The 24,715-nt window shown below is 38.5% G+C and overlaps 1 protein-coding gene across 2 annotated transcripts in view; it reads left to right on the top strand.

The window, feature by feature from the left end:
• Positions 1-24,715, top strand: part of CDIN1 (CDAN1 interacting nuclease 1) — a 245,486-nt gene that overhangs the window by 47,609 nt on the left and 173,162 nt on the right. For both annotated transcript variants that reach the window (XM_063440334.1, XM_063440335.1), the window contains exons 3-6: positions 3,283-3,328; positions 4,601-4,665; positions 6,175-6,235; positions 12,511-12,583. In XM_063440334.1, coding sequence (XP_063296404.1) covers positions 3,283-3,328; positions 4,601-4,665; positions 6,175-6,235; positions 12,511-12,583 — 245 coding nt within the window. The remainder of the gene's footprint in view (positions 1-3,282; positions 3,329-4,600; positions 4,666-6,174; positions 6,236-12,510; positions 12,584-24,715) is intronic.

Below are 24,715 nucleotides of genomic sequence, written 5' to 3'. Positions count from 1 at the left end.
GTCTAATTAAGATACCGGTACTTGGATTCGCTGCAGGCTGGGTAATCGGCGTTATTAGTGTACTGTAAGTCAGATTGAGGCAGTTAGATTGCACTACCCCCTTAGTAACCGAGGTAGGCCTCTGTATTGCCTAGTCAGAGGATGAAGGGAGTGTAGTTAATATATAGGACATGAACTGAAAAGAAAATTCATAAGATAACTATATACACCATACAACATAAGTAAAAATTTCTACATCCTTCACCATCTCCTCCCCAAAATGGCGGCCTTCTGGAGGACTTATAATATACTTGTGACTTGAAGCCATCATAGACCCACATAAATTTGGACTAATTATCAGGAATGGCATATTTAGTATGAGATATACAAATGGTCACCCGGCCAACAGAGAGGGAAGCGGCTCAACATATTCTGAGGGGTTACAGCTCCATCTAAATAACATTCTAGCAAAAAAACTTTAATAAGGTAACTATGTACAGTCCTGAACCTAAATAAAGGATTCTTATCATCAATAGTAATGCCCCCTCTGAAGGAGAGCGCATGGCCAACCTACAGTCTATGCATCCTGTTCAGCAATACGCCCCTCTTCTCCATGGCGGCAGAAGTTTGAGGAAAAATTGTTACAAAATTATGTAGGCGGCATTGTCTACCATTTTGTCGATCCCATATAACCTTATATTATTTCTCCTGCAGCGATTCTTCAGGTCTCCTAGTTTGCGCTCAGAGTTCACCACTCTCTCTTCTAGGGCTTCTTGTGCTACTGCCATGTTGTAGTGCGCCAACGCCAGCTCCTTCATCTTGCCCTCTTAGTTTGTAGTTCTGTCTCCTAGGCCCTTAAACTCCTCTCTTAGATAGTCTGTTAATTTGTGTATGCTTTGTTGCAAGGAGCTTTGCAGCTTATCCCACAATTATTTGTGTAAGAACTGTTGGCCTGTGACCAAACTGGTAGTTACGTCACTGCCTGCTGAGCTAGATATTGGCGATGGAGGCCTGCAGTGGCCATCTTGTTCCAGGTGCTCCTGTGTAGGAGTGGAGACGTGGAGTCCTCCTCTGCTACCGTTTTACATTTGTTAAAATCCCAGGTTTTGAACTAGATGCTTGCTGTGTATAGTCGCTGAGCACTCACTCAGGAGCACAACACCAACACGTCTGACCACATTGGCTTATGCACACTCGCCCCTGCTGAAGCATTTTTATTTTTAATTGCACGCGATGACTTTGCTTCTATAAGGGATATTGTTGTAGTTGCCTATTTTCACCACCTTCGTCACTCTGTACGTGTTTCCTCTTAGGGGTTCCTGTGTGTGAGGTGTGTGCCTTAAATGTCTGCTATGCCTCAATCTGCTGCCGGGTAGATGGGCTTTAAGAGGAAAATCTATATTTATACTTGCATATAAATACATTTTTATCTGTTTAGTCAACGTCCACAAAAGGCACCTCCCAGTTTCTTTATCTTCGTAGGGTTCTTATACTTACTGCTTTTGCTTCTTTTGCTCTCCTCTTTTTTCTCCTGTGCTTGACTCAACACATGACGGTGGAGTTTCTGGTAAGTGGAATGAGGAAGTGTTTGCAAGGTTCTATCTCTCCAGGTGCGGAATGCAATTTCATATAAAAAAAAAAAAACAACTTATCATTTTATTTATTTTTAATATAAATATTTTGGGAAAACACCTGTGAAAATTATTTCAAGGTTTATCTCAAGAATGTAGAATCCTTACATCACGTGCTACATGATACCCATGCAGCATTACCAGCTACACCCAAATAACATATTTGGAGCATGGCACAAATCATACCAAATTTTCGCACACACAATCCGTGCCTCTCTGTGACCCCACTGACACTAACATTGCACACCCGTCATCTCATATCACCCTTGTGACACCGTAATCACAATCATCAGACGAGTATACTCCCATATGGCACTTGGCGGCCAGCTACCAGCAATCACACAGTATACATACTCGATCTTGCCATTACCCATTGAATGCATGTTGGCACACACTAGAGCTTCCCAGCCAGCTGTTGCTGCATGTGAGAAAGATGGTATTGCTTGAGTGACGGCAACATTGGGCTTGCACAAATTCTGTTCCACACTGTTGCCTGCAATCTGCACGCTCTATGAATTATAAGTTCACCAATAAATCGGGCAATGCACTCATTTTGACCCAACTAGCGATATATAGGTCTTATCATATACAAGTTCAAAAAAATTACCCACTTGATAGCTTTCTCTTTTGATTTTTATTTTTTTATACATACTTGATTAAGACATTGGAAAGTATCACACCTAATTTTATTATGTTCATTGTGCTTTGTAATGTACGCAGTGCTTGTTTGTCAGAATTGTAAATTGCTATAATATTGTCCTATAATGTAATATTAGTTTTATTTTGTTTATGTATTTATTGAGCTTGGTAAGGAGGAGGTATTCAAAGGGCAGTAGAAACATTTGAGTTGTTTTGCTCGATCAGGATAAGTTTGAGGCTAAACGGATTGTCTTGCGTCTCAGCTGTAACCCGTTATCTGCCGTCAGGTAGCACAGTATTGATGAGCAGTACGAGAGCAGCGTGTCGCTCTATCTGAAGAGTTAACCGTGCATTCAGCTGAGAAACGTGATGCAGACTGAAAGGAAATCCCTGTTGGAAGAATTTCTTTTCTTGTTGCTCCTTTGCCAGGTGCTTTGACATAGAGTTGAGTAGTGGATGGATGAGGCTTTGGAAATGACCAACTCCAAGGGAAAGTGGCCTCCTGCTGAGAATGTTTCTATATTCAAAGCACCATCGTTTTCATTGGGAATGTTAGAGGCCCATATGCTGCTACTGATATTGAGTTAAGTCCCCCTTCCAACCCCTCCTTGTTTTTCTTCATGGAACCCCTTTAATAAAAGACAGCTACCAGAGAGGGTTCCCTCACTGCTCAAAAAGTGAATTTCAATATTTTGCCAATGAGTTAAGCTGCATGTTCCAACTGCAGCTGATAGTTTGTGGGCCTGGAAAATGAATACAGATCTTGCCAACACATGAGGCTGCTGTTGATTCTTACCATAGCATGTCTTCTCAGTCTTCGAACCTTTCTTTTTTTCCTTTCCTTCCTTTCTCTCTCCTATGTTTCTTGACCTAGCCTTTGTCTGAGCTGTCCGTCTGAAACAACTTTTGCGTACTTGTTTCCATGTTCTCTTAGATTACAGGGCAGTGGGGCTTACCTTTGAAGCTGACTAGCCTTTTGTCTCCCCCCATGCACTCCAGTAATTAACTTTGTCCATCTTTTATTTTGTTCCAGTCAATCGCAGTCCACTCTGCTGAGCATCTTCTCCCAGGAGTACCAGGTTAGAAGTTTCCTTCTTTTGTGAAGCTTGACAGGTGCTTAATTGAATGATGAATGTCCCTTTATTTCTTTGTAATTGAACTGCCAGCCCAGTGATTGGTTTGGAAGATGTAAACCCCTTCCACCCTCCTTCCCCTTCGCTCTACCCCCCTCCCCTTATCAAGCGTTGCCTGATCCTGAGTGGATGCCTGCCAAGCTTTACCCATCCATCTGTCTAATAACATCTATCCTTTGCTTATTTGGTGGACCCGTAATAAATTATGCTAAACCATTATTATTCTGACAATAATAATTTCCCTGTGTTGCACGGTTCCGTGTGCTAAATGTTTGCTGACTTGCACTGTCAGGGCTACTTTCCCTCGCTGACAGAGATTATGATAAACGACCCTCTCTTGGAGTGGCAGAAGGCAAGAGAGGCAGAAAATGGAGTCATTTATCATCCAGTGACGGGTGTCACTCATATGGCAGCCCTCCAAGGAACAGTCACTGTTTATATACTTTATTTTTTTTTTCCCTCTGCCTTTTCATTCCTTTTTTTTTTTTTGTGTATGTGTGTGTGTTCGAGTTTATCTGTGTGTGTATACGTGTGTGGGTATGTATATATTTGTGGATATTTATATATGTATTAAAGAACTGAATAGAGTTAAAATTACTAGGTCTGTCTAGCTTAAAGGTCTCACTAACCTTAAAACGTGTTCCGTTTCTGTTAATGTATATTGTGGCTCTAACTGCTTTGTTATTCCCTTCTATTCACAGCAATTGCATGAAATTAAATGCCTAGTCATACGAATGGGGAATGACTCCTAAAATAACAAGTGAAGTACTCTTTGTATATGTGGAGCCTCCCAAAATAAATGGAACATGATTTGCTTTCTTATCTTGCTTTAAACATCTATTTCCTCCAATCCATAATTAAACTAGTACAGGCATAGGCAACCTTCGGCACTCCAGATGTTTTGGACTACACCTCCCATGATGCTTTGCCAGCAATATGGGTGTAAGAGCATTATGGGGGATGTAGACCATAACATCTGGAGTGCCGAAGGTTGCCTACCCCTGAACTAGCATATTCTTCTTCCCGCAGCGTCTTGCATGCTCTGTGTCAGTGGTAGGCACTGCTCTATGTAACCAGAATATACCACAAATAGAAAATAAAAAATGCTATGATCAATTTATATAGAGATCAAGACTTTTAATCTAGTTATAATTTCTGAGGCAGTTACAGCTATGCATTATGTAAGCAAGCTCTGTTTTGGTTTTTTTTCCTTTTCAGAAACTTATGAAGAGAACTCACAGCAAGCACCACACCCCTGAAGCTGTTGAATTGTATTATAAACGGTACGAATTTCTCCTTTGTTAACCTCCCCAAAAAACTACATAAACAAGTTGAAATAGCTTTTTCTAGTGCCAGAAACGTTATGGAATTTTCTCTAACATTAAAGGACCACTATAGTGTTAGGAATACAAAACTGTATTCCTAACATTATAGGAACCCTCTATCTCTAATGTCCCACAGCGGTGGTTTGGTCTCCTCAACTGACGTCCGGAGATGGGGGGGAACCTATTGCGCATGTTCGCCAAGCGCATTAGGTCTTCTCGATAGGAACGCATTGACTCAATGCTTTTCTTTTTTTTTTTTTTTTTTTTTTGGTCAATCTTTATTTTATTGTAAGTTTTCAAGAACAAACGAGACACAAAGACAGGTTCAAGGGGTGCGTTATACATAAACATTAAAAACATAATCAAGCATACACTCTGGTCTCACGTTATGGTCCTTTTTCAGTGTACGGTACAATTGTGTGGGGTTGCCCCCATTGCCACTTAATCGTCTTTGTAGTTAATGGAGTTAGGCCTTAGTTCACAGGGTAAATATGTATCACAGGCATGTCAGTATAATCGTGTGATCAGACCGTATTGTCAAGTGTTAGTATCAACTTATGACCGTGGAGTTTAGCATTAGTTGTTCCTTGTATTACCCAATCATTCGGTTACCCAACAGTCATCCCTATTCTTCCCTCTTTGGACCTCTGTCAATGTTAATTTCCTGTGTCCGAGAGGGAAGACTCAATGCTTTTCTATGTGGATTTTCAACAGGCTGGACTTCCTCATGCAAAGCGGAGTCAAACTCTGTGATACTGCTGAGAGCACCTCTTGTGGCTGTCTGGTAGGTAGCCACTAGAAGTAGTCTTAACACTGCGATGTAGACATTTCTGTAAAACTGCAACGTTTTACACTGCAGGGTTAAGGGAACAGGGACACTGCACCCAGACCACTTCAATAAGAAGTGGTCTTTGGTGCCTATAGTGTCCCTTTAAACCGTAACTCTTTCTTCACCACTATAGTTTACCTTAATTGCTTATCTTTTGGTTGACCTGAATTTTTATAGTGATAACAAGATGATTCCCTTCTTTGATCTTTTTGAAATCTTTTGTTGAGGTTGTCTAACTGAGAAATATGCTTATTGATTCATTGTTAAACCACAGTGATCATTAAATGGACACTACAAGCATCATAGCAACCAATGTTTGAATCCTAGCTAATGGTGCATGGACCTTCCACACCTCTGGTTCTCTGTACTTGGTTGCAAGTCAACCACTACCTGGATTTGCAAAAGCTCACGATGCAAAGACCAAACTCTCCTGGCATTTTGAATTCATGTTTTTTTAAACTTGTCCATTGAGATATAAAAAAAAATAAAATAGAAAGATCAATAATTACAGATCACACAGATTCAAGATCCTATACATTTTTAAGAATAGCTGCTCACCTTCAGCAATATGGAGGATATTAGTCTCTTGCACTTGGCGGTGTTTTTCATGTTATATCATACGACCTCCTATTTTTCAGGTACTTGAAAGATGTGATGGAAAACCCAGCAGCGCCTGTCCTGTTGGACTTGGCTAATGAGGTATGGGCCTTTTGCTGTTTTTCTAATCTAGAGCTACTATAATTAGATGCAGAGGAGCGTGACCGCAATAACCTTTTTTTCTACCTGAAAATTGTAAACATTGTTTTCATTTGTGTGCAGACTTTAGATTTAAGACTGGAATAAAAATAAGATTTTACTATATTTAGGGGGCAAGGGAGGACCAAGGGGAATTAATTGTGTTTTTAACACTATAGTGTCAGGAATACATATTTGTGTTCCTGACCCTATAGTGTTCCATTAAATAGACATCTGTTTGTGCAAAGCATTACATGACATCCCATAAAACTGATACAATGTAACAACACTACATAAATGTTGTGTGTGTGTGTGAATTGATTATGACAATTCAAAAATGTATGCAGTCCTTTTTTTGTGTAAAATGTGGCTATAACCAATATCTTGTACCAGGTAAGTTGTAAACCTGTTTGTATGATTGCTGCGCTCAAATTTACTTCCCAGAGAAATATTTGGCTTAAGGCTTTTCACCAACCTACCAGAATAAAGCTACAAGCTGTGGAAGTTGAGTTTATTGAAGATATAAATATAAATAACATACTTGAGTTTTATTGAATAAAACCACATAAAAAATCTGTGTCTGTATTGTTGGTAGACGTACCTAATATGAAATTCTTCTGTTGAACTCTAAAATATTTATTTACATTAATAATGTGGATGCAATATTGGGTCCGACATCATATACTGCTTCGATGTCAATCCTCCAAGGAGCAGACTGTAGCGGCTCTTCAGAACTGCAAAACAAACACACGCTAACCTGTTCTGTACTTTCAAAAATTGCTATGCATTATATCTTTTTTACTCTTGCAAGATTTATAAATCTCCTTTTTAATTTTTTATTGTAGTTTTACAAAAAATGTGAAATGGAACATGTTAGCTTGCCTAACATAAATCGAGGAATATATTTACAATCAGACCATTCTTTTTTGACTGGTTGTCGTCAAGCTTGTCATTATACACATAGTGACGAATATTAAATGCAAAAATGTATAAAAGAAAAAAAGTGTAGCATTTTTTCCATTGAGTAAGTTTGAATGTTAACATGTAAATCTATTTAAACGATCCATCTCTCTTACATCTGGTCATTTCACTTTCTATCAAATATGTTGTTGTTTGTGAGCGCCAAATCCTTTCCTATTTACTTAAAGGGTTATTACAACCACCATGATCACGTCTGATTTTAGAAGTGGTGATGGTGGCAGGCATCTGCAGCGTTTCTGCTTGAAACGCTGCACATCCAGAAATATTTGCATTTTTGTGAGAGGTACTAGTTACACCACCAGCACATGTGACTTAGGCACACTGAAACTCCTAATATCAATTTTTGTAAAAATATTATGTCTGTCGATGCTTCAGTGTCCACCCTTCTTGCACTGCCCGCCTTTGCGCTTTGCTCTGCACTGGATTCCAGGTATTTTTTTTTTCTTTGTTTACAGGTATACAAGAAGGCTGATCTAGTGAATAATGCCCAGAAGGGCATTGTAAACTAAATGTAAGCAAACTCTGTGGATGGCATTCTGGGATAACACAAAACAGACATCTCATCTGCTGGTTTCCATGCACTGAGCAAGGGTATACAGTGATGTGTGCCATTCACAGAGTTAGACATTTATTGCGTGAGATGAAGTTTTGTGATTTACTGTAATTTTAGTAATACAATATTCTTTTAAAATAGTTTTTTTGGATTTTTTTTTATTTTTTTCTCAATTTAATATTGCATACATTTTGTCTCTGGCTAGTATAACTTTCTATTGCCAAATATCCCGAGCAAGAAGTACAGAGTAGCAGGTTCTCACTCTAGCAGACACATTTGCTAGGAAAAATATTCTTAAAAAACGGTTCTTGTTTTTTTTTTTTTTATTTACTTTGCTAATTCTTTACTTACACCGTTTTGTCTCTGAAGCACCCTTATTCTGCATCCCTATTTCCATGCCCTGGGCCTTGTTTTGTTTCTCTGTGAGTGTTTCTTAATGCATTAGGGAAATGTTGCAATAACCAGTAGCACATTATTACCTCCAAACAATCAAGCTGCCATTTTTATATGATACTTAATATTTAAATGACATCTCGCTGCATCTGCTGACGATTGATGTAACGGCACTACTTTATGAGTCAATATATATTTAATCAGTGAAAACTGTAAAATCTGATGAGAGGTGTATAACATAGTGGCAGGATATAGTTGCAGAAGGCCACTTAAAGCTGCAGCTCTGTGCTGTGATGTTGTTTTGCATGCAGCTGAACACACACTCATATTTTACCTGAACTCTCCTGCATATATTAATCTTATATCTTTATACACACACGGGGCATTCCTACAGCTGCCACATATTACTATTTCATTCTAACAAAGGCAATGTCTAAGGTATAAGATTATTTCTTAGTTTATTACAGAATATGACAGTATGGAGATGCAATAAAGTGACCAGAATTGCTGTTTGTTCTTGTTTTGGGGGACACGTGTTAAAAAAATTGAGTTTCTAACATATTCAAATACATGGTACAATTTAGTATTATAATGGTATCAGGACAGCCTAGCTCTCATAGACTAATGTTTGCCAGTAATTTTCGGCAGGCACAGTGATTTTCCCCCCTGTATTATTCCCTGTACTGCACAGTTTAAATGGCACAGTGCAACTAGTGTGTTGTCTCTGATCTCAGATTAGTGGGAGTTTCACTCCTGAGTGGTAGCAGATGTATGCAGCTGCCTCCATTTAAATTCTGCACAATTCTATCACCATTGCCAACGTATCACTGTTTGGATAGGGCTGAATCAATGGCATCACTTGCAAATAGAATATTAATGCAACTCCCACTAATTTAAGCCGAACCTATCATTACAAAAAAAAAAAAAAACCCATGCAATATTACACAACAGTGAGTCACATATTAGAGAGAAATAATGTCCTATCTGGGTTTTGGAGAACTCTGACGCAGCGATCAATGGATTAACTCCTACAAAATACACAAAAATAAGCGCTGCGCTCAGACTCCCACTACCCCTGGGCGGCAGCAATGAACATAGCACACATCACCCCAGTAAAACCTCCAGGATTTGGGATAGTGCACAAGTGACTCTTTTCTTTACTTTTTATTTAATGGATAAACCCCCTCTACTCTTCTCCAACTTCCAGCACAGACTCTTTAAGTCTTTGTAGGTTCTCTTAAGGAACCAGACTGCTAGTTGGAAATATCTTATGAGGGGAAATATGTAAATATTGAACTGAAAATGAAACAATGGAAGTGTGTGTATGGAGACATGGAAGGGCAGAAGGTATGGTCTTGCGAGTAGTAGAACGGGTGTTAATTATGAAAAACTAAATGGGTTCTGCGGAAGTTAATTGACAGAATATTGGTTGAAGGAAGCTTGGTATTAACAAAGTATTTTTATGAATGTTTCAGTATCATGTATCCTTCACACAGTGTAGATATGGTGCTTGAAAACAATGATACATCATGCCAAGCCGCCAGTCACAAGATATAGCTTCTTTGCTTCATCAGTATTGGGTCCACCATCCTTGGTTATACATTACTTCATCAATATTGGGTCCTCTTCTCTTGCTATACATTGCTCAATCAGTATCAGGTCCTCATCCCCGGCTATACATTGCTCCATCAGTATCAGGTCCTCATCCCTTGCTATACATTGCTCCATCAGTATTTAGGGGTTAAACTGTGTAAGAATGGTTTAAGCCATTGAGGTAAGTGTGCCTCCAGGGCCCTCCTTGCACCATAACAACTTAATTTAGATAAAGTTGTTTTGGTGCCTGGAGTGTCACTTTAGCTTAGTGGAGCTAAACTCTAGGTAGCATTTGCTCAGAGGATCTGCCTTGCAAAGCAAGTAAATGTCAACCAATATTAACTATGAAATGAAAACTTAAGGCCCAAGTAGCTAAGCTGGAACATAGCTGACCTGGAGATTTTTTCAATGTGACTTTTTTTGGCCTAAAATATGAAAATAGTTGGTATATTAAAAACAATTCACAGCTATGTAAGTAACCTTTATATGTAAATAACCTTAAAAAGAAACACGATTCATCTTTTCTCTTTCTGTAACACATTTTTAGATCTATGTTAACTGATAATACTTAACAGTACCTTTAAAATTATCTTATAACTGTACCCTTTCCAACCCCTCTCCCTCCCCCGCCCTCCCATTATATGCTACTGGATTACATTTGCTGTGATGTTTTTGTGCTCAATTACATCAGTAAGACTATACTAGAACGGGAGCCTACCTTCACCCTTCATGTGCCACTGGACTACAACTCCCATAACTCTGTTGACAGCCGTAGGCATGCGTTGTAGTCCAAAAAAAACCCCTGTCATGGTGGAGCTTGATAATCCTGGTGTATTGAATGTTATGAAGGGCATTACAGAAGAGCGAGCACTTTTAACCAAACGTTAGTGGAAGATCCAAACAAGTCAACATCTCAACATCCATCTGCTCATTTCAAAGCCTTTTCCAAGTTTCCAATTTAAGATAAAAGGATGGTGTGATTAGAAACCTTGAAAAGCTGTCAGAATATTCATTATTCAATGATATTCAAGCAAGTCACTGTGTCTGCGCGTTTTTTTTTATTCTTCGACAAGTGAAGTGTTTGATGTAGATACAATTTTAGGATGTTATATAAGAGATTTTGTGTTTTTGTTTTGTTCTTTTTGGGGCAAATTTAGGTTTTTTTATTGCCTAGATTTATTGTGATCTTAAAACCAATGTGCTGTTCTTAAAGAGGTACATAAAAGGTATAATTTTAGAACGAGAAAGTGGTCTTTGAGGTGTGTAACCTCATTTCGGAAAATCTTTTTTTTCTTTCTATATATATACTTTTAGTTAGCAATCTTCATAGAACTTATTTTCTCTTATCTACCATCTAGCCAATATGACCATGAGCATATAGGCTGTGGAAAACAATCGGTACTTAAAATATTTTATAATCTAGTGTTTTTTTACCAGGCCTGGGGTGCTTCATCTGTCCCAGCACCCCCTACCCAATTGTGCACGCTACAAGTGAAAGCATAATTGCCTTTGTCCATACTCTTAAATTTGCGATTATATAGCTCTTCTATTCAATACATGGTTTCCATTTCATTTCTTTGTAACTCAAGGTCTCGTAGTTACACACAACCATAGTGACGAGTAATTTGCATACATTAGCATGCTCATACATATGTATCATCCTCATTTCTACTGTTTAGCATATTGAAGTAAAAGGCTGACCAGATGGTGGAAATGAGTACTCTAGACCAGTCGTTATCAGATCAGTGCGCTAGACCCAGTGGTCTAGGTTTTCTTGGATATATTCATTGAAACATTGGACAAGCCTTGATGTTGGTAGACATCGAGAAGGGGCTTGTTAAACATTGCTTTGAACATTTGCAAATGATACAAAGTGAAATAACTCAGGCTTTTCATTTTCTTGACAAGGTATTATGTTAGAGCCGTGGTAATGGTCAGGCCATCTCAGTAGTAAGTGTCCTTGGGTAAAATACCTAGTGATAAATATCTGCCTATCTGAAATCCTCATAGATCGTAAGCTTGTATGAGTAGTGCGTTCGCCACCTCTAAATATCCACATTTTATAATTGTAAAGTGCTGCATATATGTTGACTCTATCTAAATGCTAATAATAATAACCTGGTCGTCAGCTATGCAATTAAGTGCAATTCAATATTTTAACTCCTGTGCACAGGCATGTTTAAATTATACACTTTTAAATCTTCTCTCCCTCCCTCCCTCTCCCCCCCCCCCCCATCTCCACTTTGCATTTCCTAAAGAGGGGGGAACAAGTTTAGTTTTTTGGCAACTTTCTCAAGCATCCCCTGTGCCCTTAGTCATGTCTCCTGTTTTTACATAACATCTTCCTGATAGGAAGTTTGTAGGAGTTGCATTCCTGTTTACTGAACTACAACTCCCACAAAGCTTTTCTGTGCTTTCTGATGATGCATACCACGGTTTTATTAAACACTAGAGGTTGGAATAGAAAGGGAAATAAGACAACACATATGCAGATGTAAGCACCAGCAAGAAGGATCTATTATGGAATTTGGGAAGCGGCATGTTGCAAAACATACATCTAATTGTTTATTTCAAAAGCTGTGTACAATTGAATATGCAAACAATGCAGATAATTATCTAGATGAAAATCTTTAAAATGCCTAGAAGTTCCATTTGTGCTTGGCAGTACTTTGTAACATGTAAGCAGTTGGATCTGTAATAGAGATCTCTTTCCTTACAGGTGGATTTTTCTCCTGCGCTGATGGCAAGGACAATATTGGAGAGATTTCTTCAAGACCAGGATGGTCCAATACGTGAGTAGAATTTCCTTTTTAAAAAAACATTTGTATAATTTCAACAAATTCTGTCAAATAATTCAACATGAATTTTTAAAATTGAGACCAAATTAGCAAGACTGGAAATATTTGTTGATTTGGAGAGTTTTTTCAGATTGGCTCCTTTAGCCTTGAATTTGAAATTCACTTTGCATTCCTGACAGTTTTTGCTTTTTAGAGAATAACACTGTTGGTATTCACCACATTATTATGTATATTTGAAAAACATGCTTAACCGGCTGTGATTTTTGCATTTTTATGTCTACATTTTTAAATGCAAAATGTCTCACTGTCATCCCTTTAAATAAATTTCGTCATTTTTTATTATGTAGTTTTAGATGGGGTGACATGGGAACAAGCATCTTACTTTTGCATTGCACTTAAATTCAAAATGTATAAAACATGTCCAGGATCTGTAGACAAGCTAGTAATGTGTTTGAGTACAATTTAAGTATTATTTTCCCTTACTATGATCAGAGGGCTATAGTGAATGCAGTTAAAGTGTTTAATTCTGTGGATTTCTCCATACGAGTGAATGCTAGCTGTTCATGTCCAGTAGAGATGCTTGAGTCCCACTTAAATACAGCAAAACAACTTTAGCTTAATGAAGCAGTTATGGTGTATAGATCATGTCCCTGCTGTCTCACTGCTCATGTCTCTGCCATTTAAGAGTTAAATTACTTCTGCTTCTGTTTACGCAGCCCTAGCCACACCTTCCCTGGCTGCGACTTACACAAACTACATGAAATAAAATCTCCTGCTCTGTAAATAGAACTTTAATCACACACAAGGGACTCATACAAGGTCTAGTAGCCTACTTACAGAACATGAGATATGGAATTCTAAATGGAACACAATGTGCAATAGAGGAAGTATAAACATTAAATCTTTCTTTACAGGAAGTGTTTAGGAAGCTCTGTAAGTCACATGCAGGAAGGTGTGGCTAGGGTTGTATAAACAAAGTGATTTAACTCCTAAGTGGCAGATAAGTGAGCAGTGAGACTGCAGGTGCATGATCTATACACTAAAACTGCTTCATTATAGACATCAAGACCACGTTATCTCATTGAAGTGGTCTGGGTGCAGTGTTCCTGTCCCTTTAATCCTGCAATTGTAATTATTGCAGTTGTTGAGAAACTGCAACAATTACCTTGAAAGGTTAACTCCACCTCTAGTGGCTGGAATCAGGTAAGTGACAAAAGGGTATATACCGTATATACTCGAGTATAAGCCGACCCGAATATAAGCCGAGGCCCCTAATTTTACCCCAAAAAACTGGGAAAACTTATTGACTCGAGTATAAGACTAGGGTGGGAAATGCAGCAGCTACTGGTCAATTTCTAAATAAAATTAGATCCTAAAAATATATATTAATTGAATATTCATTTACAGTGTGTGTATAATGAATGCAGTGTGTGCATAATGAATGCAGTGTGTGCATAATGAGTGCAGTGTGTGTGTATGAGTGCAGTGTGTGTATGAGTGCAGTGTGTGTGTGTGTTGCAGAGCCTTGGTGGGGGGTGGGCAATTTTTGTATTATTTAAAAAAAATTTATTATTATTTTTTATTTAATTTCATTATTATTTTTTTATTATTATTTAATTTAATTATTATTATTAATATATATTTTTTTCGTCCCCCCTCCCTGCTTGATATATGGCAGGGAGGGGGGCTCTCCTTCCCTGGTGGTCCAGCATTGGCAGTTCAGTGGGGGGGGAGGAGGGGGGCTGGCAGAGAGCACTTACCTCTCCTGCAGCTCCTGTCAGCTCCCTCCTCCTCCGCGCCGTCCGTTCAGCTCTTCTGTCAGATTCCACTGTAAGTCTTGCGAGAGCAGCACTATGACCCCGCGGCTCTCGCGAGACTTACACTAGGAGCTGACCGAGGTGCTGAACGGACGACGCGGAGGAGGAGAGAGCTGACAGGAGCTGCAGGAGAGGTAAGTAAACTCTCTGCCAGCCCCCACAGCCCCAGTCTGTATTATGGCAATGCAAATTGCCATAATACAGACTATTGACTCGAGTATAAGCCGAGTTGGGGTTTTTCAGCACAAAAAATGCTTATACTCGAGTATATACGGTAATCCTTTATCGGCTGTGAGGCAGAGGGTGGGAGAGGGTAGACGGTACTTTGCATTCCAAGCACTTTTGTCTCCCTTGTAGCTAAAGTAAATTAAGTTCATATAGTGTACCATTTAAGTACATTTAATCTTTTGTGATAGGGAGCCCTTTTACATGAGTGACATTTTATTTTTATATATTGGCTAGTTAGAGCAGTGGTATCGTCACTTCTTTAAAACTGGGAGACCAGTGTTCGAGGTTTCTTGGACTCTTAACCCCTTAAGGACCAAACTTCTGGAATAAAAGGGAATCATGACATGTCACACATGTCATGTGTCCTTAAGGGGGTTAACAATAGATATCTGCCTACCTTGATTCCTCCTTGATTGTAAGCTTGTTTTTAACAGGCAAAGCCTTTACCTCAAAATAATTGTTTTCTAGAATTTTAAAGAGCTTTGGAGTTTGTTGGCAAAATGTGAATGCTTATAATAATAATTTTATGTCTGGACTGTGCTATTTCTCTTTTCATTCGTTCCTATAATGTGTTGCATGCCAAGCTGAATAGGACAAGGAACATGGAAGGGGAGATAAATGTTTTGAGTGTATTTCTGTCATGGTAAACTTGATATCCCACTAATCTATAACGACTCCATTCTGTTTTTCCATTTTTTATTTTTTTTATGACAACCCTTAGAAGTGTGGTGTTTTTTTTTTTTGTTTTTTTTATATATAAATTTAATAAAATCAAATCAACGAGACAATGTGGAGACTTTGCATGATTATATAATTACCTAATTTGGTCCTCCATCAATTGAACTTCCTAAAATGTTGTCAATATATATTGCTACAATGTTCATGCTCTTTCAGAGTGCCAGAATAATCATCTTGTTTAATCTATTTTTGGTGAAGGGCTTCAGGTTCTTTCATACCGGGTTAATATGGCGTAACAGCAAGAAAATCATCTATAATTTTTTGTTTTACCGTACTACACCATACATATAGCAGTAAACCCACCCTTTAACCATAACTCCAACAGGAAGGTCTCGTCACATGTTGTGCTACGAGCCTGACAGGTGTTTGAAATGTCTTTCCTGAAATCACGAGTACGTCTTACTCTGGTGGTTTAATAATATCTTAGACCAGTGTTTTACACTAACAGTCTAGATATTATGTACTTCCCAATAATGTTCCAATGAAAGACTGATTAAACCTGATACTTTTGATGTGCTTTGAAAATTAGGTTTAGGTACCACTTTCTTGGACCATACTGGTCCTCATTTAAGATGTGTTCCAGCACTACCTCCCACCTACATGTATCTCTAGGATGTAGCTCATCATCATTTTGGAGTAATAATTTGTACAGTTCCAACCTTTTTTTTTTTTTTTTTTTTAATGTTCTAAGGGGTCTATCTAGATCCTACCTACATGAGACAGATCTGTAGAAGGGTTGTTCTTTTCTAGAGGATATGTAGATGTAGTTGGCACCAAAGCTGTAGTTCCACTCATCATATAAAATGAGTGGAACTTCTCAATAGGTGTGTAGCAGCCGTACCCCGGTCTGGCTCACAGGTTTGTGAAATAGGTTAGTGAAATAGTATGCTGAACCGCCACACGTGAATTGCCTTCAAAGAAAAGTTGGTTGAGTCTCTAACAGCAAAATAGTAAGAAAGAAATTATTGTTTTGAGAGATGGGGGTCAGGCTTATCACTGTCGGTAGAAACCACCCTAGGCAAGAAGACCAAGTGCAGAATACTCTATGCTGTAACCTTTGCAACAAAGCGAAGTTGTTGGGGTGTTTAGAGTGACCCTATAACATGTACTTTGTATTCCATGAATAGCTCAAAGGGAGATCCAATCACAGCTATGTAGGACCATTTAAACCTATTTTGGACCTTAGTAAATATTACTGAGCGAGGTTGCGTGTTGTACCATGTGGCTTCATTGTTGTATCCTTGCTTTGTTTTATGTAAACAAACATAGCCCGGAGCTCAGCCTTATTCACTCTCTCACTTTTGTGCTCTGATAGCTGATAGCTTGCATGGTACTCCTAGCCGTAGATTCTTTTTCAAAGCATACTTTCAGAAGCCGTTCATGGACAACTATTGAATAAGCTATAGAATGTTGGCGTAATTAATCGAGAGAATGGAAGCATGATAAAACCATCATGTGCCGAAGAGATATGTAAGCTGAGGTGATAACACAGGATTTATCACTGTATTGGACATGAAATTGTATGGTTTTCACATTACTATTTTGGTGATTTTATTAGATATTGGAGTACAAATGTCTACAAGAAGGATTTGTTTTTTGTTGTTGTTTTTGTGTGTGTGTGTTTTTTTTTACCTTTGGGTTAACAGTGAGAGCATTGCTTTAATCATCATGGTAGGTGATGAAATGGTTAATTGTGATTCAGTTTTTTGTTTGTTTGTTTGTTTGTTTTACGTATTGTTCATTCTGCAAGCTTAGCAATAAAGCATCATCCTCCTGCAACACAGCATGCACATCATAGGAAATAAAATGTCTTTAACATTAAATGCCCGCATTCCGCTTGTGAATTCACCACTTGTGCTGATATTTTGTCCTTCCGCCCTGAAATCCTCCTTCTTGCACAGCAATGTCGGCCTCGGTGAAAGAGTAGGAGGAAATACTCTGCTGCTACTAATAATAATAATAAAAACACAAAAAAAAAAAAATGAAAGGAGATGAAAAGAGCAGCGCTTCAGGAGGAGGTTCAAACTAAATTAATTTGCCACTGAAAAAATACATTTTGTTATTTTCTCCGTGTCAACTGCATGATTAAAACTGGCTGTTAAGTGAGCTCAGGGGATCTTCTCGTAAAAGATTTATGAGTAATGTTCACTGCAATATTCAAAGTGAGCCATGAATATCAGGGTAATTGCTCTCTCTGCTGCTTCTTTTACTAGGCACGAGTTTGTCAACTACGCCATAAATATTTGCCTAGTCTGGTTAAAAAAAAAAAAAAAAAAAAAGACAGTTCCATTGCCTACGTTTTTTATTACCTGGTGTTATGTTTACCTTTTGAGTCCCGCCTTCAGGCACATAGGTAATCTGACAATAAAGAAGAAAGACAGCAAATAATTCTTTGTGGTTTTTCATTTCTTGTGCCTTTTAATGCAGCTCATTTTTAAAGCGCCATTGTACGGCTCACGCTATGGGAAGTTAAACCCTGCTTGCTTTACAATACATCAATAGGATTGCCTTACTTATTACTGGTGCTTTACAGACTGTTAAATATACTCCCCATAAGAAAGCGGTTCAGAGTTTGGAAGGCTTTGAAAGGAAGGTACTAAACAAGTCTAGAATTTGAATGTTTATTTAAACGACTGTGTATATGTGCACGTATGTATGGTGTTTATTCAGTTAAACATGTACATACCCACGTTTTCTAAAGGAGGCTTAGTGCCGTATCTCGGTGACTGTCAGGGTGATAAAAAAAAAATAAAAAAAAAAAAAAACTCACTGGAGATCCCATATAATGTGATCAATAAACTGTTTATTGGAAATGTACACATAACCTTCTTATCCACATTTTGGTCTCTGTCATCCTAAAACTGAAATGTTAATAAAGCGTTTATGTATTAGTTTTCAATAATTTGTTTATTACTTGGAAGACCCAAGGGCATGTGAGGAGATGTCTTGATTTGTTTCTCTCTCCACCTTCTTGCGAGAGAGAAAGAAATAATATATACTGTAGATTGTGTGTGTGTGTGTGTGTGTGTTTGTATATTTATTATTATTAATATTATTTTTTATGTTACGAGCAATTGAAGCCTAGGATTTGTTTTTTTTCTTGGCATGAGTGTTGCTGTTGTTGCATTCCTATGAGCTTTACAGTGTTAATATCTGTGGCAAAAGGAAAAAGAGGAACTAAATCTAATAAAAAAAAACAAAACACAAAACAGTGTCCGATGCATATTTGGGAATGGGTGATTCCTATGTTACTTTTCAGGGACGTTCTATTCAGTTTAGCACTTTGCATTCTGTCTTCATCAGAGCTCCTCTTAAAGAACTGGAAATATATAACCTTTCATACCCAGCATGCTGTAACGCGCCGACGCTTTGTGAGCAAATCACATGATGTCAGAACAGCACGGCTTTCGATTTAATCAAGAAAGAGATTAAAGTGAATGTGTCTCCACTTTCTCCCTCCCTCTCCACAAGTCTGCCGCAGCTTGGCCATTTGTCAACGTCAGGCGGTCTGATTGCTTTGGACCTACTGCTATCCGACTCTCGTCAGCCAGCACAAGGGCAAAGCAGGCAGATTAGCCTGTATCAGACCTGGTAAAGCAAAATTCATTGAGTGGGGTAATTGCAAAGTTAATAGACTAACCATAGATTGAATTGGTATTAATGCATTTCTTTTTCAAAACGCCTAGTGTGCTTGCATTTTTTTTGTTTGTCTTTTTTTTTTTTTTTTTTTTTAATTAAAATTTGTAAAGCATTACTAAGTGTGGTAATGTGGTCACTTGTTCCATAGTAATTCAGTAAGATTTACCTCTTAAAGAAATGATTTACCACCTGTACCTTACCGCAAGGAATGTCTTCTTTGCATGCTTTAATTTATAGCTTTTTGCTTTCATTGTTTAAAATAAAACAAACAAAAATATGAACGTTCAAATATTGCAGATCTACAGATCCGTAAAGGTGCAAATATTGCAGATTTTTGTAGACGCACCATGTGAACTATGTTATAACCTACTGACCCAGTTCCCCAAGTAGTAACCCCCTTTACCATAGCGATGTGTTGGTATTCCGTGATTGTTTTTGGTTAGCCCCTAACCTCATCTATCTTGCTGTTCTTCCGGTTGCAACACCACAGTAATATTCCTATCCTACCACATTCCATAGAGTTTCAATAATTTTCATCTCATCTCTCGCACTGTCTCCTAATAATAATTAAACACAGTGCAATTAAAATGATGAATGCTTTTCCTTCCAGTGCTTGCTCAGCAATGTGTAGACCGTATCTGTCCCAATTATATGGCTTCTAAACTGCAAGTGGCAGGAGAAGCTGTATTTAGGAGAGTTTGGTTTTCACACCCGGCCCATGTTTCAGCCTCCCCGGAGAGGTGTGTTACCTACAGATGATTGATTTGACATATGCTTCTTTTTATGCAGTTTTGTCTATTTTGTGTGACTGGTGTTTGTAGCTTATTAAGGTTATAGCTGTTTTAATGTCTTGCTGTCAGAGTGAAATATTTTATGCAGAGAGAGATACATTTATATAATATTATAAATATTTATCATATATACTTGTGTGTTTATATTTATTTACTATTTATGAATGTAAATGAAATATATTGCTTTATGTATGTATGTATGTATGTATATATATATATATTTATATATGCGCAGATATTTTCAGTATGAATAAATCCATACATCCGCCCATTGCTTTGCATTTCTAAATCTTTCAATATGCAGCTGGTTGGTACTCATTTAACACCGGGCTTTCCAGTCATGGCACTCCAGCTGTTGGCACACTACATTTCCCATGATTCTCTGCCCCCCTATTTTGCCATCACCATTGTTTTTAGTTGTAACAGTCAGGTCATGACCTACTGCTTCGGAGTTAATGATCACACGTAACGAGACAGAATCTTCAACACAGAGTTTTGACTTTACAAAATAAAGTTAGAAAAAACAAAAATAAATTTCTAGCACACTCACAGGCCTTCTCTTCCCTGTTAAAATGATAAACTGCGTCTGCTTGTAATTACGGTTTATGTTCTCTCTCACATCAATTGAATATGATTTTTGAGTCAGGGCTGTTCAGTCTTGCCCTCATGCAGTTGCTGGGCTATAGATACTGACGATATCATTAGTATGTATCTATGTAGTGCCAACATATTCTGTGGTGCTGTGCATTGGTAGTATTAAAAAAAGACAAAACAGCAATGGCTAAATAAGATTGGTAAAGGGTTTACTCTAAGTACCATAAAAACATCAGATTCCTGATATGGCTACAATGTGAGCATCTATCTGTTACAGTGTTAAATCTCAAAAGCTATCAATTCCAAAATACTTTCTTTTCTTTCCCGAGGTGTAGCTTCAGTAAGCCAGGTAACCTCAAAACGTAGTTTACAGACTGGCTGCATCGATTTTGTACATGTCACCTGTCTAATAAATGAACACCTTGAGCTAGGCTCTCTCTTCTCCCAAGATACGAAATGCCAAACCACAGACCCCTTCTGTATGAACCACGACTCTGCCAGCAGCATAACTTAGCCCAGTTCACTAAACAGTGTACTGGGTTATGGGTAAATTGCTAACCGCCACTTTATGGCAGTTCCACTCACTGCGGGACTTGTCTGGGCAATAAATTACTTATCCCATACACCCCTGCTGCGTGGGTGTATACATTTTTTTTTATTTGTCCATGTTCATATGACTTGAGTCTTGAAACAGGAGGTTAAACCAAGTGTAATAAATGTGAAGCTGGTTTTGTACAATATTTTAACGTTAAATAAAATAAACACAAATTCAGAGGCCGTGTTTGTTGAAAATGACTTAATCAATACACAATTTTAATAGCTTCGATTGAAGAAAGCAGAGGAAATTTGTACAGATACACTTGTGGTATCGCTAGTAAATATCTGGAGACTAGTGCAGTATAGGGAAGTCCTTCAAGGAATGTTTTACAATACTGTTTGTGTCTTTTGGCCCAGGGGAAGAAGAAAAAAAAACTGATCTAAGTTTTGCTGTCGATTGGCACCTCAATACAATCTTTTCAACACAACTGTGTTGTGGGGTTGCTGTGTTTTTTTTTTTTTTTAATTATTTTGTAACAACTTAGAATAATTGATATATCAGTAGTTGTGGCATATTTACTAATGACTAAGTTCTGAATAGGATGTGCTAATGTAAGACTAATATAAAATGTTACTGTTCATGTAGGAACTATTTTTAACAGTGTTAAGTGTGGTGGGATTTATTGGTTTTTTTGGAGGCAGTAAATCTTACCTCCAGCACACGTGGTTTAGCTGATCAGGACCTCTTTTCATTTAGCGAACTGTCGTGAGTTAAAAAAACTGATTCTAAATTTGGCATAAAATAGCAAAAATATAAATGGGAGAATTTTTACAAATTGGTCACTGTGTCCTATATTTTGCCATCCGATTTTTAATTCAGCACTGTTTGCCATTTGGTGAACAAATATATTTAATCAGTTCTGCTTTTGAAGTTTCATTGTTTGCTGCAAATCCTTAGGATCTGCAGCCCCAAGCAGTCTTCCCTGCGTAGACTAGGAAGTGCCTTAAATACTCTCAGCCTATCCTAGCCATCATGTTGTTTTCATTGGATGTGCTTAAAGGGAAGCTTCCTCTGCCTTCCCCTTCCCTTGTGCCCCCCCCTCTACCCTCTTCCATCAAGCGTGGGTGAATAAAAATGTATAAAATCCTTTATTTACTTACCTGATTCCCAGTGCCGATGTTCCTCGGCACTAAGTCCTGGCTCAGGCCTCAATGACTGCTCCTGACGAGCAGGCGCTAATGCGCATGACCTCCCCATAAGAAAGAATTAAATCAGTGCAGAGCGTGAGGACGTTCAGCATCAGATACCAAACCAAAGGTCAGTTCAATACAGGAAGCCGTGTAGTGGATGTCTGGTAGACCGCCTCTGTGGGCAGACTTAGTGCTGCAATGTAAACATTGCAGTTTCTATGTGATTGCAATGTTTTACATTGCAGCACTAGATGCAAAAGGGACACTGCACCCAGACCACTTCAATGAGCTGAAGTGGTCTGGGTGCCTACAGTGTCCCTTTAACAAATTCCTTAAATCTCTATACTGATGGTGAGACTATACTTGGTGAAAAGGATAAGTGACTCTTTGGTGTCATCACTAGCGCAGGCACTGTATTTGGCTTTTTCCACTGCAGACCTTATCATGTGTGTCTCTAATGAGCAGTGCAATAGAAGATATAAAAAAAACAAAAAAACGCTTATATTCCCAGCCCAGTACTCAAGGCATTGTGTATTCCAGGATTTAGGCATTTTCAAAGCTCTAATAAAGATGACACTGGTAAAACATAAACTGTTGGTGTGCCTTGAGGACTAGGTTTGTAACCACTGATTTAGGCTATAAATAAAATGATTGTTATGATGTCCTGTTTAAATATGCAACATTACTCCTCCTAGACCACAGCAACAAATTACATAATAATAACTGACAGGAAATGTACAGGTTATGCTCCCCCTTGCATTGATTAGACACAACAGAGGGATATTGGACATTCTTAGATTGCCTTGTTACGTTTAAACAGAATAAATGAAGAAAATATAGAATTCTTGTTAATGCAGAGCTTCATTCTACAAAGGGTTCATCGGTAACATGCTAATTTTCTCTCTTTCTTAACTTTGGCACTAGCACAACTGTAATGCATTTGATATGTATTGGCCTCATTAATAGGATGTATTCTTTTGTTCTCATGCACAAATTATTTGTTTGCATTCTTCATCATAAGCCTGCCTCCTTAGGCACGCCCCCTCAATTAAGAAAAATACTTCCTTATCAAATGCATGCACAGAGCACAGCCATTGACAGCATGCTGGCGCTGAACTGCTGAAAGCCAAACAACCTGCATTAGAAGGAGAGGACACCCAGGCATCATTATTTCATATAACAAACAGAGCGTAAGGAAAGTATTAGAAGAAAAAACTTAAACGGACACATAATAGATAGACATGGAGTTATATACTTATGGTTCTCTGACTATTTCCAGCTTGGCTGTGTATTGGTAAAAGCAGCTTTGTTGTGTATTACAAGTGAGCAGAGGCAAAAGCTGGCACATGGGTTAAACCACGCACCCCATGTACAGCGATTAGACCTGCTTACTGTGGTAGTGTTCTGAGCACCGTTAAGTCTGTCATTGTTCGTATTAACTGCATTGGTAGAGGTTTGAAGAAAAAAATCAGTTAAAATGTTATACTCTATTCAGTTCTGTAAATGCACTTTTTTCAGCTCTTTGAACACCAGGTTAACCATCCTTGGGTGTAATGTTTGTATCATGTAGTTACTTTGTCCTGCTTACTTGTAATAGTAAATGAAACTGCTTCATTTAATCCACAACCAAGCAGCAGACAGAGCGACAACCTATAGACATATATTGATATATTTGAGGTGTGTCTGTCTAGGTTCCCTATCATAATGCAGGCTGTTTGGTTTCCTTCGTTCCTATCAGTGGCTGAACTGTGTACGTACACTGATGAGGAAGTCTTTTTCTGAAATAAGGGGGTGTGACTAAGGAGACATGTGTGCAGCTATAAACATTGTTGCAAGGGTTCTCAGCAATTGGTTAGTAACAGCTAATCTGATGTATTTTTGAATGTTATTTTATAAAGAAAAAAAATCTGCAGTTTGTTACAAATTCCTTCACATTGAGTAAGAAAAAAAAAAGGAGGGTTGCACTTCTATCACAAAACTTAAAGGACCACTCTAGTGCCAGGAAAACACTAGTTTTCCTGGCTCTAGAGTGCCCTGAGGGTACCCCCACCCTCAGGGTCCCCCTCCTGCCTGGCTCTGGAAAGGGGAAAAGGGGTAAAACTTACCTTTTTCCAGCGCTGGGCGGGGAGCTCTCCTCCTCCTCTCCGCCTCCTCTCCGCCCCGTCGGCTGAATGCGCACGCATGGCAAGAGCTGCGCGCGCATTCAGCCGGTCGCATAGGAAAGCATTTACAATGCTTTCCTATGGACGCTTGCGTGCTCTCACTGTGATTTTCACAGTGAGAATCACGCAAGCGCCTCTAGCGGCTGTCAATGAGACAGCCACTAGAGGATTAGGGGGAAGGCTTAACCAATTTATAAACATAGCAGTTTCTCTGAAACTGCTATGTTTATAAAAAAAAATGGGTTAACCCTAGCTGGACCTGGCACCCAGACCACTTCATTAAGCTGAAGTGGTCTGGGTGCCTAGAGTGGTCCTTTAACACAGGGTGCACTGAGCATGGGTTCGCAAACCCCATACAATCTACATAAATGAAAAAATCTCAGGCACTCACTGTGATATGTTTAAGGCAGTTTTTATTGGATCTGCATC

This window comes from Pelobates fuscus, chromosome 13 (genome assembly GCF_036172605.1).
Source record: "Pelobates fuscus isolate aPelFus1 chromosome 13, aPelFus1.pri, whole genome shotgun sequence".
Classification (NCBI taxonomy): Eukaryota; Metazoa; Chordata; class Amphibia; order Anura; family Pelobatidae; genus Pelobates; species Pelobates fuscus.
The sequence above is the reverse complement of the archived record's forward strand: the minus strand, read 5'-3'. Positions and strand labels throughout refer to the sequence as shown.